The sequence below is a fragment of the Vicugna pacos genome, chromosome 7 (genome assembly GCF_048564905.1).
Source record: "Vicugna pacos chromosome 7, VicPac4, whole genome shotgun sequence".
Lineage (NCBI taxonomy): Eukaryota > Metazoa > Chordata > Mammalia > Artiodactyla > Camelidae > Vicugna > Vicugna pacos.
Window position 1 is genome coordinate 10,509,048 of NC_132993.1, and position 12,775 is coordinate 10,521,822.

Below are 12,775 nucleotides of genomic sequence, written 5' to 3' on the forward strand. Positions count from 1 at the left end.
TTTGTAATTTTGTCATGATTGCTGCTACCTTTGTGGTTAAGTGATTCAATTTTTAAAAGGTTCAACCCAATTTTCTTCTTTGAACACTCTCTTAATTACTGATTCTATAGAAGTTTGTTTTCAGTTGATGTTTAGGCTCTAGTTTTTTACATGCACATCTGTTTGGCCTTTTCAACTTGACTGTAGGTTACCCTTGCTCTAGTGCTATGTAGAATAAATTCTTTCTGTTAAAAAGCCAGCTCATGATATGGGAGATGTTACTTTATCAATAATATAGTAGAAATTAGGCAGCTTTCTAGGGCTTGTCATACCAATAGTGAAGGTGAATTAGAAACGTTTTCTTTTATATATAAAAAATAAAGGACTCAATTAGAGAAATGTTCTACATTTTAGGTTTATGAGCAAACACTTATGAACCAGACAAAGACTTTAAGGTGATAGAAACCTCAGTGAGCATTCTTTAGTCTGAAAAAATTTCACCTCAAGTTGAGGACAAGGAAGGAAACAAAAACAAGCGAACACACTTAAACCATTTTAGAAATGTAAGCATCAGGCAGGAAGGATAAGAGATCAGAAAGCCCAAAAGGAGGGGATGTTCAGTAACAAAATTGATTTGTACATCTAGTAATAAACAATGCCATTCAAAACACACAATATAGGAACTTATCCTAAAACCCCCAAATAGAGGTTCACAGTGCATCTTGGCAAATTAAAGGCTCTGAGGAGAACTGTCGTGAGAAACCTGTTTACTGTTTAACACAGCACATTTCAAAATTTATCGGACCAGAGACATATGTCCTCCATAATTCAAGATGACACACATTGAGAGTACTTCTGGCCTTCTGAGAGTGGCTGTCACATATCATATGCTAATTCTTCTCTTCTTCTTTTTTTTTTTGAAGTATAGTTGATTTACAATGTTGTGTTAGTTTCTGGTGTACAGCATAGTGATTCAGTTATACATACACGTACTCTATTTCATTATAGGTTATTATAAGATATTGAATATAGTTCCTTGTGCTGAACAGTAGGACCTTGTTCATCTGTTTAATGTATGCTAGTTAGTATCTGCTAACCCCAGACTCCTAATTTACCTCTCCCTCCCTTTTCTCCTTGAGTGACCATAAGTTTGTTTCTATGTCTGTGAATCTGTTTCTGTTTTGTAAATAAGTTCATTTGTGTCATTTTTTTAGATTCCACATATAAATGACATCGTATGATATTTGTCTTTCTCTGTCTGACTGACTTCACTTAGGATTATAATCTCTAAGTCCACCCACGTTGCTGCACGTATGCTAGGGCTTGATTACCCAGGAGAAAAATCTTTGTGTCACTTGTGGCTGAAAACATATCAAAGATACGCCGACTCAGGAGTGGCAGTGGACATCACAGTAAGCATTTTATAGTAAGCATGGTGTGCTTTATATAGTAAACATGACTACGTTCTGAATGTTTAGTAACACATACCACAAAATAGCTCCAGTTTTATTTTTATGCATTTCTTGAATAGATTATATGCTTATACCACTGGGAATTCAGAAGATACAAAAATACATACAGCAAAAAGTGTCCCTTCTACTCCTGTCTCCCAGCCACACAGTTGACTTCTTTGGAAGAAAACAATGTTATTAGTTTCTTAATAAATTCTTACAGAGAGAAAAGTACCTACATGTTCAAGTATTTTTAAAAAACACACTTAAATACAAAAAATAGCATAGTAAAGGTACTGTTTTTTAAACTTGGGGTTTTTTTTTTTTGTCCTAATGATACATTTGGAAGCTGTTCCATAGCCATATATAAGCACGTTTGTGTTCTTTTCTCTTTCTTTCTTTCTTTCTTTCTTTCTTTCTTTCTTTCTTTCTTTCTTTCTTTCTTTCTTTCTTTCTTTCCTCTTCTCCTCCTTACCTTCTGTTCTTCCTCCTTTGTCTGGATGTCTGTTGATGGACATTTTGATTTTATTATTTTTTTCTATTAAATAATATTGCAACAAATATTTTTTATGTCAAGTATATCTGTAAGATAAATCCTCTCAAATAAAATTGTGAAGTAAAAGTATATATCACCATAATTTTTTAAACCATTTTTTCTTTCTTGTTTTTTAAATTGAAGTATACTTGACATGTAACATTAAAATTTAAGGTCTGCAACATGTTAGTCTGATACATTTATAAATTACACTATGGCTGCCACTGTAGTGAATTAGTTCCTCTATCACATTCCATAATGATCCTTTCTTTTTAGTGGTTGGACTCATTCACTTCTAGTCTCTTAGCAAGTTTGTTGATTATAATACAATATTACTGTCTGTATACTCAACTATGCATTAGATCTCTAGGACTTATTTACTACTCTTTGTAAGTTGTATCCTAAACAAAATCTCTTCAATCCTTCTACTCCCCATCCCTAGTAACCACCATTTTACTCTCCGTTTTTACAAGTTTGACTTCTTTTTTTAACATTTTTTATTGAGTTATAGTCATTTTACAATGTTGTGTCAAATTCCAGTGCAGAGCACAATTTTTCAGTTATACATGAAGATATGTATATTCATTGTCACACTTTTTTTCACTGTGAGCTACCACAAGATCTTGTATATATTTCCCTGTGCTGTACAGTATAATCCTGTTTATCTGTTCTGCATGTCTGTCAGTATCTACAAATTTTGAAATCCCAGTCTGTCCCTTCCCACCCCTGGCCCCCCTGGCAACCACAAGTTTGTATTCTGTGTCTATGAGTCTGTTTCTGTTTTGTATTTATGTTCTTTTTTTCTTCTTTTTTTTTTTAGATTCCACATATGAGTGATCTCATATGGTATTTTTCTTTCTCTTTCTGGCTTCCTTCGCTTAGAATGACATTCTCCAGGGACATCCATGTTGCTGCAAATGGCGTTATGTAGTCAAGGTTGACTTTTTTAGATTCCACATATAAGTAATATCATACAGTACTTGTCCTTCTCTGCCTTAGGGTCTATACCACTTAGCACAATGTCCTTAAGATCCAGGTCCCCCTTTGTGCCTTTCTAGACAATAGTCACCCTACATTGTACTGTCTTATAATTGCAAAGAGTAATTTTGGTAATGCTTGTATTATTAAAAATGATACTATTAAATCCGTCCTCTCTTATGTCTATGTTTATCAGATTTCGTGTTTTTGTGATTTATCTGAATTTGTTCCGTTATTATGTAGTATTTCACTGTGGAATCCATTGCTTGAAAATTTAGTGAATTTTATTGGGAAATAGTTTGGGAGCATCTGTAAAGCTGAAGATATACATATTCTATAACTGTGAAATTCCACTGCTAATTTTTCATTATATATTGATCAGGACTGTACACGTGTGTTCAACAACATGTATATTTTGAAACTGGACATTGTAAAATAGCTCTTAGAATTTTTGAGTACCACATACAAATTAATGATTATGGTCTGCTCGTAATATTTTGCCTAGATTTATTTGTTTAAACTTGTAAAATTGTTTTTATTTAAACTAAAAAAAAGAAAACCAGTCCACTCATTTCCCCCACCCCTCACCCCCCTCACCTCCCATCTCTTGCAACCACCGACTTGATCTCTGTATCTGTGTTCGTAGAGTGACATTCTTTCTATTGAAACATTAGGAACATAGGAAAAAATTATAGATTTGCTAATGGGAAAGTGAAGGAATGACCTCCTGATGACTTCCTTCTTTCAGAAAATGTGAGGGCATCCTCATCAGTTGAAAATGAGGCAGAGAGATGACAGACTGGAGGAAAAGATATGAGGTAGTCATTGTGGGTAGTGAATGAATGACTTCTTTAGGGAAATACAGGATAGAAATGCCCAATGGTGTTACTCATTTGAGGTTGAAGAGCATCAATCTGTAGGAACATAACTTCATCCAGTTACGAGATACCTCAAGCAGAATCGGGCTGCTTAGAAATATACGTAGGGTGTTAAATAGTCAGGTTCATCTAGATGTGGGATTATTGTCCACGATGGGGGTGAGCATTCATGACGGAAACAGGGGCCAGGAAATTAAAGTGCTCTATAATTCATTTAAATAAAATATTTCAAACATACCCTGAAATAGACTAGTATAAAGAACCACCACGTACCCGAGACCTTGTTTGAAAGAAATCACTAACATACAATCATCTAAACCTCTCTACTCCTTTGCCCGCTGCTGAATTATCTCAAAGCAAACCTCAGGCGTCTGCATATGAGATACATCTCACTTCATCTGCATATGCTGAAAATATTTTTAAGGATCTGGGTGTGAGAAACCAGTAATCTAAACTGACACGAAGGAAAGTAAAGAGGTGGGGTTTGATAGAGAGACAAATAATACAGACACGTCTGTGGATTAAAAGCTGGTGATTTTCCATGGCAGCCCTTGAGCTAATAAAATGGAAAATAGAAGGTAGTGATAGCAGTGGAGATGTTTAATTCATGATTTTGGAGGTTTGAATTATTAATAAAAACAAACAGAGGTTCAGTCAACTATAAGATACACAGTCCTTACCTAATTCTCTTTCTAATAAATAAAAAATCAATAGAAATCTTTAAAAAATTTTAAATGAATGCATACATGATCTAAATTGTTCAAACAATGCAGAAAGGTATAACATTAAGTGTAAATGTTTCATTTATCTCCAGATACCCAGTGCCACTATTCAGAAGTCTTATGTTAAATCATTTTTGGTACATCCTTCCAGAAACTTTATATGTGCATACATATACACAAGAAGCATTTATATTCCATTAATTCTATAAATAGAATTATAAAATATCTGCTTGCATTTTGTACTTAACAGTATATTGGAAATCTTTTCATTTCAGGACACATGCATCTGTTTCACTTTAAAAATGTTTAAATAGGTTTCCATTTCAGATATCTGAGTCCCCTCACTAATGAAGGGTCCTGCAGTGCAGACCTTCCTGTGCATATTTTTTCACATGAATATGAATGACCATATCTTATCTATGGGAAAGATTCTTAGATAGTAATTTTTAGGTTGAAGGGTGTTTTATGTACTGTTAATTTTGATTAATATTTCCAAATGATTCAGATTATGTCTTTTGGAGCATGGAGATAAAAGACTTCCAGCTGTTACTCAGAAGCCTTCCTTAATCATCTGAATCTGTTTAAAAAGCATGTGGATGCGGAAAGAGGAGTTGCCAGCAGTTCAAACTGCAAAGCCTTCCTTTATTTTGGTGGCTAAATCGATTCTGGCTAGATGCCAGAATCACCTTGAGAGCTTAACGAATTGTCTGAGTTCCAACTCCAGAAATCCTGACTTAATTGATTTATGGTGAGGCCTGGACATTGGTATTTAAAAAAAAAATCTGTCCTGGAGATTCTAATGAATAGCCAGTGACTAGACTCACTGCTTTAGATAGAGCCAGGGGAGACAGAAATAGAAGACTCAGGTGAAAAATTATGTCAGGCATCACTAAGATTGCGCCCATGAAGCAAAAGGGAGAAACAACCTCCAATACAAAAAAAACAAACCAAACCTCCAAACAAAACACACATCAAGTGGAAGGGTCAGATCAAGTCTGGGGAAGAAAGGGCGCAGGAGGAGAGAGGTCCAGGTGAGGGAGAGGCAGCGTGGGCTGGGAGAGGCGCGGTGGCGCTCTTCACATGTGGGTCATGGAGTCTACCCTGTACGGATGAACTCGAGCCTGGAGCCGCTTCCAGGCTCTTCTCAGCCCAGGGTTGTCCCGAATCAGGAGAATGGAGTGGCCAGCAGGGTAGGCGGCCATGATGGCTTTGCACAAGATACTCCAGAAACTGCTGATATCAAAGATGTTGGACATATAGAGAAACAGAGCGACTGAGTTGAAAATGTAGAGGATGAGAAAGTAGCTGGTGGCTTTGATGGCCCCCAGGTGAGCCTCCATGCTGGGGTCCCTGTAACCTGTGGCATTGCTGGACATGTGTCGGGTGTGTCTCCTGAGAGAGACGATCAGCAGGGTGGCTGTAAGGATGAACATGATCAGAGGAATGAAGATCCCTATTTGAAAGAGAACAGCCAAGTTGGTCACATTGGTCTCAGTGGAGACTTTTTTCTTAGTGGAGTTGGAGGAGGGGACAGGAACGTAATTGTTACAGTGCACAGTGTAGACGTTTTTGAAGAAGAACACACAGGTGCCCAAGGAAATAAACACGGATAGCCACAGAAGCCAGGGCATCCATCCAGAAATTCTCCACTTCAGCTTGAGGAAAAGGGGGTAGGAGAAATCAGCAATCTTCACGAAGTAGAAGACACTGAGCCAGGCAGCAAACCAGAGGCCACAGTAATTTAAGAACATGAAACTTCCTTTGAATGTGTCATATACAATTTCTTCATTATAAAAATATGGGAGTGTTGAACTGAAGATAATTTCTAGGATTATGAAGCTTTGTAGAGCTATTCTGGACACACTCAGGAAAAGCAGGATCTTGCCGCTTGTGGAAACTGCTTTTGTCTGCATCCATTCAGCTGTATTTATAGCCACAATGAACCCATTTGTAATGATACCAATGGTGCATTCACTTCCTATAATTATACAAGTTAAAATGAGGAGAAATGGTGAAAATTCATTTTCTGTGAGATTGCAGGTTTCGGTCATCCTGAGCCGTCACTCCTCTTCGACGTCCTGAGGAAAATGTCTCCCTCGCGTTTGATGTGCTCCACTACTCATGTCACCAGAGGAAGCAGCTGATGCCTCATTTCCAAATCTGCTCCATTTGTTTATTTGAGAATTCTTAGTTCTAAATCTGGAGATGCAAATGATGGAAGGATTTGTTTCCCAGTCCTCTCCCGTGTCGTTTTGCACGTGTTGGTGTGTTGGTTCAATCATGGGATCCAGGGAGGAACCTGAGTCGCTGCTCCTTTATAAATCACTACCTGGATATTGAGAGTGGTGTTCTTAAATAGCTCCAGTTAAGTCAGGCATCTGTCCACAAAGTCACCATTCAACTGAGTTTCACTTGTGACCTCAGGGAAATGATTGAAAATAATAGCTTCAAATATATATAGTTCTTACGTGCTATGCACTGTTCAAACGTGTTATTTTTTTAAAAAATTATTTATTACTTACCTTGTTGGGGGAGGTAATTAGGTTTATTTATTTACCTGTTTGTCTTTTTTTAATGGATGTACTGGGGGTTGAACCCAGGACCTTGTGCATGCTAATCATGTGCTCTGCCACTGAGCTCTACCCGCCCCAAACACTTTATATATATTATGACATTTAAGCCTTACAACAACCCTCTGAAGAATGTACTTTTATTATCTCCATTTTGCAGATGAGGAAACTGAGGCTAAACAACTTGTCCAAAGTCATAGAGAAAGGGAGAGGGAGAGCGGGGATTCAAACCCAAGCCAGCTGGTCCCGGAGCCCCTGTTCTTAGCTATTATGTTACAGTACCTATACTGCCAGACCATTTTGTGTGCACCGAAGACTAAATGCAGAGTTGGTTTAACTGTAACATTTTTTTCTAATAGACTTTCATGGTGTCCTCACTATTTAAGGAAAGAATAATTGAGTTAAAAAAGAAAAAAACAGGTTTGCACCTGTGACTTTTGTTTGTTTGTTTGTTTGTTTTTTTACTGCTCACACAGAACACTTTCACTTCTGACACTTCTGGTCACCAGATGTGTGGGGGTTTTTTTCCCCCAAAGCAAGCAATTCTGCGACAACATCTGGGTGCCCTACAGTTTTAACTCAGTTCTGACCTATCTTCCCAGAGATAGCATCAGATCCTACAGGTTAAGGGCTCAGATCCACAAGACTGCCGCCACGTCACATGCCAGTCCCAAGTCCAGGTTGTCACCTGTGCTTCTGATCTGTCAGCTGTAAGGTAGAGGTTCCTAGGACACCCTCCTTGGGTTCAGTTAGTTTGCTAGAGAAGCTCACAGAACTCAAGAAAGTAGTTTGTTTACATTTGTTGATTTATTATAAAATGATAAAGAACACACATGAACATCCAGATGGAGGACATGCATAGGGCAATGTATGTGGAGAGGGAACAGAGCTTCCATGCCCTTTTTGGGGTGCCACACTCCAGAACCTCACGTTTTCACCAACCCGGGAGCTCTTTGAACCCAGGTTTTTTTTTGGGTTTTTGTGGAGGCCTCCTTACATAGGCACAATTGATGGAATCATTGGCCGTAGGTGACTGTTTCAATCTCCAGCCTCTCTCCCCTTCTGGGAAACCAGGGAGTACGACTGGAAGTTCCAACTCTGGATTCATAGTTGGTCCCCCTGGCAGTCAGTCCCCACCCTTAGGTGTGTTCCAAAAGTCTCCTTGTGAACCTAACAAAAGACATTTCTGTTGAGTCTCATCACTTAGGAAATTCCAAGGGGTTTAGGAGCTCTGTGCCAGAAAAGGGTTGGACAAAGACCAGGTGTATTTCTTATTATAAATCACACTATCACAATAATAAAGCAAGAAGACACTGATTTTCAGAGATAAACCTTTTTTAACAAAATAAATTACTTGAGAGATAATACATCTCTTTAGTTACATATAAATGATTGCACACACACACACACACACACTCACTGTGTGCACACAAACATACTTACCTGTCATTTTAAACAAATTACCAGGAAAATAAGGGTTGAAGGAAAAGTTCCGTGTTTCTTTACGAGGTAGGCATACCAACATTAGGGTAAAAATATCACCCCATGTCACCTATCTATTTTGGAATATTAAAACCAAAAGAGATGGACAGAAGCATCACTTTTATCTTGGGGAAATTGTTTCTGATTTTCAAATGTAAGCATAAAATGCATGATGATAAAATAGATTTCTAAACTCAGAATAAACTAAGTTTTATGAATAAACCTAACTCGAAAATAATGATAGTGAAGTAATGCTAATAAACAGAAGGTTGGTGAGTAAGATGTCTCCAAAAATTTTCATAGTAATTGGTTTTCCCTTTACTCGGGACTTCTTTTGTGGGACATGCTCTCTGAAGAGTTTGACGCCTCTCTCCTCATTTGTTTTGCTCATCACTGTATTAAAAATAAAATCCAAACTGAATAAATTTGAAGATTGAATTGGCTTTATTCAATCTTTATGCATTGAGAAGCATCTCATCTAGCAAGCAGAAAGGAGTTCTGAGGAGCTGTACAAAATTGAAAGCCTTTATAGGCAGAAGCGGGCAGAAAAAGGAAGTTTCTAGCGAAGAGTGGATTATTTCAGGCAAGGTTACCTTCGTTTTGAGGGAAGGCATTGGGGCGGGGGCATGGTCTGTCAGGCGTATTACCTCACTGGTGCTGACCTGGTAATTCCAGATGGATTGGTTAAAGGTCACATTCCTGGGAGAAGCTGAATCTGTAGTTATGTTGGGTAATAAGTCTTGGTTTGCTGATGGGGGATCTAGCATGAGTGAGTCCATTTGATGCTTGCTGTTTCTTTTTTAACAACTGTATCTCACTCCCAGCTCCTAAGTAGTGCCTGCCCGCCAGGAGGCAGTACATAGATACTTGCTGGTGAATGAATGGCCAGACCAATGACCCTCAGCTCAGAGAAATTCTTTATAATGAAAGACAAGCAGAGAAATGGCAGTTCTTCCATCCCATGAATCTTGAACTCTTGCATGTCTGATGCCCCAGTCAAGTGTGGGAACATGAGCAGTGAGGTTGAGTGAGAACACAGCAGTTCTTTGTGTTTCTGTGAGGGAAGCGCTGGTGGGAGACAGAGGACAAAGGAAGGGGACCCAGGACTGGAGTGACCGCGGTGGGGGGCTGGGCTTCACAGTGCTGGGTGCTGCAGAGAGGCGGTGGGCAGGTGCAGGGGCTGTGTCCGTCACCAAAGGCGTTTTCTAAGAGGCTCTGCTTGCTGCACCTTCTGTCAGGGTTGCTGCCTACAGTGGAAAGGCTACTGTGATGGGAATTCCCAGGGGTAGCCTGACGTGGGGTGAAGTGACCTTTCCAGGTGAAGAGATCATCTTTTAAAGTAGAACTGGTACACCAGTTCCTAAATGGCATATCCAGTTTGCTGATGTATTCTGGGTGAATTCAAGTGTATTTCTGACCAAGGAGAACACATGAAGACTGCACCATTAAAGACAGACAGAATGTCTTTAAAAAGTCCAGTTTTTTGGGTTATATTCTTAACTTACTATTTTGAAAGAGTTTTTGACATAGAGATACGTTGTAAAGATAGTACAGAGGATTCCTATATACCCTTCACCCAGCTTTCCCTCGTGCTCACATGTTACATAACCCTGATACAATGATCAAAACTAGCAGAATTAGCTCTGTTACAATACTATTAGCTAAACTGTAGGCTTGATTTAAATTTTTTTCCAGTTTTCTGCTTATGTCCTGATCCAGGATCTAATCTATAATACTGCATTGCATTGAATCATTATGTCTCTTTAGTCTCCTCCAGTCTGTAATAGATTCTTTTTAAATATTTATTTATTTTTTAATTGAAGTACAGTCAGTTACAATGTATCGATCTCTGGTGTGCAGCACAGTGTCCCAGTCATGCATATACATGCATATATTCGTTTATGTTTTTTTCTTTCCTTTTCTTTTCTTTCATGACCATGACAGTTTTGAAAAATACTGGTCAGGTATTTTGTAGAGTATTTCTTGGTGTGGGTTTGTCTCACATTTTCTCTTGATTAGACTGGAGTGGTTTAACCCCTCCCCTAGCCCAATCCCGTAGTCTCTAGCAGCCACTACTTTGTTCTCTGTCCCGATACTTCTGTTCTTTTTAGATACCGTATAATTGGATTCATACGTTTTGTAGCCTTTTGAATCTGGCTTCTTTTGCTTAATGAAATGTATCGAAGATTTAACCATGCTGCTGTGTGAATCCATAGTTCAGCCACTTTTATTGTTGAGTAGTATTTCATGGTACAGGTATACCAGTTTGTTGATCTATTTTCTTTCTTTCTTTCTTAACATTTTTTTTATTGAGTTACAGTCATTTTACAATGTTTTGTCAAATTCCAGTGTAGAGCACAAATTTTCAGTTATACACCAACATACATATATTCATTGTCACATTATTTTTCTTTGTTAAAGGACATCTGAGTCACAATTTTTGGCAAAGCTAAATGATAAAGCTCCCATAAACATTCACATATGGAAGTTTTTATTTCACTTGGGTAAATCTGTAGGAGTAGGATGAGTTGTACAGTAACTTTGTAAGAATCTACCAAACTATTTTCCAGGTTTTTTTTTTCTAACTATTTTTCATTCCTGCCCGCAGTGTATGAGAGTTCTAGTTGCTCTGCATCTTAGCAAGCACCTAGTATTGTCAATATTCTGTTCTGTTTGTTTCTGTTTGTTTTTAAGTCATTTTTAAAAGATGTGTAGTGGTATTTCATTGTGACTTTAGCTTGCTTTTTCCTAATGACTAGTGATGTTGAACATCTGTTCGTATGCTAATTGGACATAAATATATCTTTAATCACGTGTTTACTGATTTTTGCTTATTTAAAAAATTGACTTGCTTGCTTATTGTTGAATTTAAAAAATTCTTTATACATTCTGGTTATAATTTTTTTTTAATTGGAGTATAGTTGATTTATAATATGGTGTTAGTTTCAGGTGTATAGCAAAATGATTCAGTTTTTTATATATATATATATTTTCAGATTCTTTTCTATTATGATTATAAGTTCTTTATCACCTATGTGCATTGCAAATATTTTCTCTAAGTCCATGGTTTATCTTTTTAATATCTTTCACAGAATGAAAGTTTTAAATTTTGTTAAGTTTCAAGTTTTTCATTTTTATACTATGGATTATGCTTTTAGTGTTATATTGAAAAACTCTGCCAGACCCAAAGCCACAAATTTTTTCTCCTTTTTTTTGGAGAAGTTTTATAACTTTTACCTTTTATATTTAGGTTAATGATCAATTTCAATTTAACTTTTGTATGGAGTGTGAAGAATGTGTGGAGCTTTTTGTTTTGTTTTGCTTTTGCTTTGCTTTTAGCATATGGATAACCAATTGTTTCAGAACCATTTGTTGACCAAAGTATTCTTTCTTCATTGAGTTGCCTTGGCACCTGTGTCAAAAATGAGTTGTCTTTATTTGTGTGAGTCTACCTCTCAGCTGATCCATGTGCTTCTCCTTCTGTCAGTAACACACTGTATTAATTAAAACATGTTTTATGACTTCATAAATAACTTTATAAGAAGTTTTGAAATTGGAGAGTGTGACTCTTCCGCATTTATTCAGGCTTTTCTGAGTCTTTCGCTGTGAGTGGAGGCTTGGGGGTGGGGGGTGGGGGGAGTCTGAGCAGATTCTTTTCAGCAGTAGCTACCATAGCATTTCAAAGGGGCATGTCCTCTGTGGTTTCTGTTTCCTGCCGCAGAAACTTCCGCATCTTTCAGTCTCTCGGCCTGAAGTAAAAAGCAGAGGGACATGGCCTTCTTTCTTTCTATTTTATATTTTTATCACACTAAATTCAGAGGCAAATGATAATCTAGACTCATTATTGCAAGATCATCCGTGCTTACATTTCACATTTATGATGCCCTAGAGAGCCCCATAGTTGCTTTTGTTAAGGTTTCTGTTTTCTCCATGGCACAGTTGCCATTTCATCATGTGTAAGCTCTGTGTTTCTTTCCTCCTCAGTGTGCATGTTTATGACTCCGCTTACTTATAGGGATTCCATGAAAACATACCATATGGTCAGTTACAGTTTCGATATTAATGATTTCTTGTATGAAAAATATAGAATATTTTAAACAAAATAAATGAAAAGGACTCATAATTCTACAACTCAGTAATGGCCATTTCACTCAGTATTTTTCATTTATTTAATTTCTAC

At 37.5% G+C, this 12,775-nt stretch overlaps 2 protein-coding genes and 1 pseudogene across 2 annotated transcripts in view; 2 read left to right on the forward strand and 1 right to left on the reverse strand.

Annotated features, from left to right (window-relative positions):
• The window catches only part of LOC102528539 (olfactory receptor 2F2-like), a 309,986-nt pseudogene that overhangs the window by 227,989 nt on the left and 69,222 nt on the right, over positions 1–12,775 (forward strand).
• Positions 1–12,775, forward strand: part of KEL (Kell metallo-endopeptidase (Kell blood group)) — a 193,693-nt gene that overhangs the window by 39,488 nt on the left and 141,430 nt on the right. The gene's annotated exons all lie outside the window — the stretch shown is intronic.
• On the reverse strand, positions 5,620–6,633 carry TAS2R39 (taste 2 receptor member 39). Its single transcript, XM_015244212.3, has one exon. The coding sequence runs from the start codon at positions 6,592–6,594 to the stop codon at positions 5,620–5,622; it is 975 nt and encodes a 324-aa protein (XP_015099698.2). The 5' UTR covers positions 6,595–6,633.

Coding starts and splice junctions, on each gene's coding strand:
- TAS2R39 (XM_015244212.3), bottom strand. CDS start 6,594: ATGACCGAAACCTGCAATCTCACAGAAAATGAATTTTCACCATTTCTC.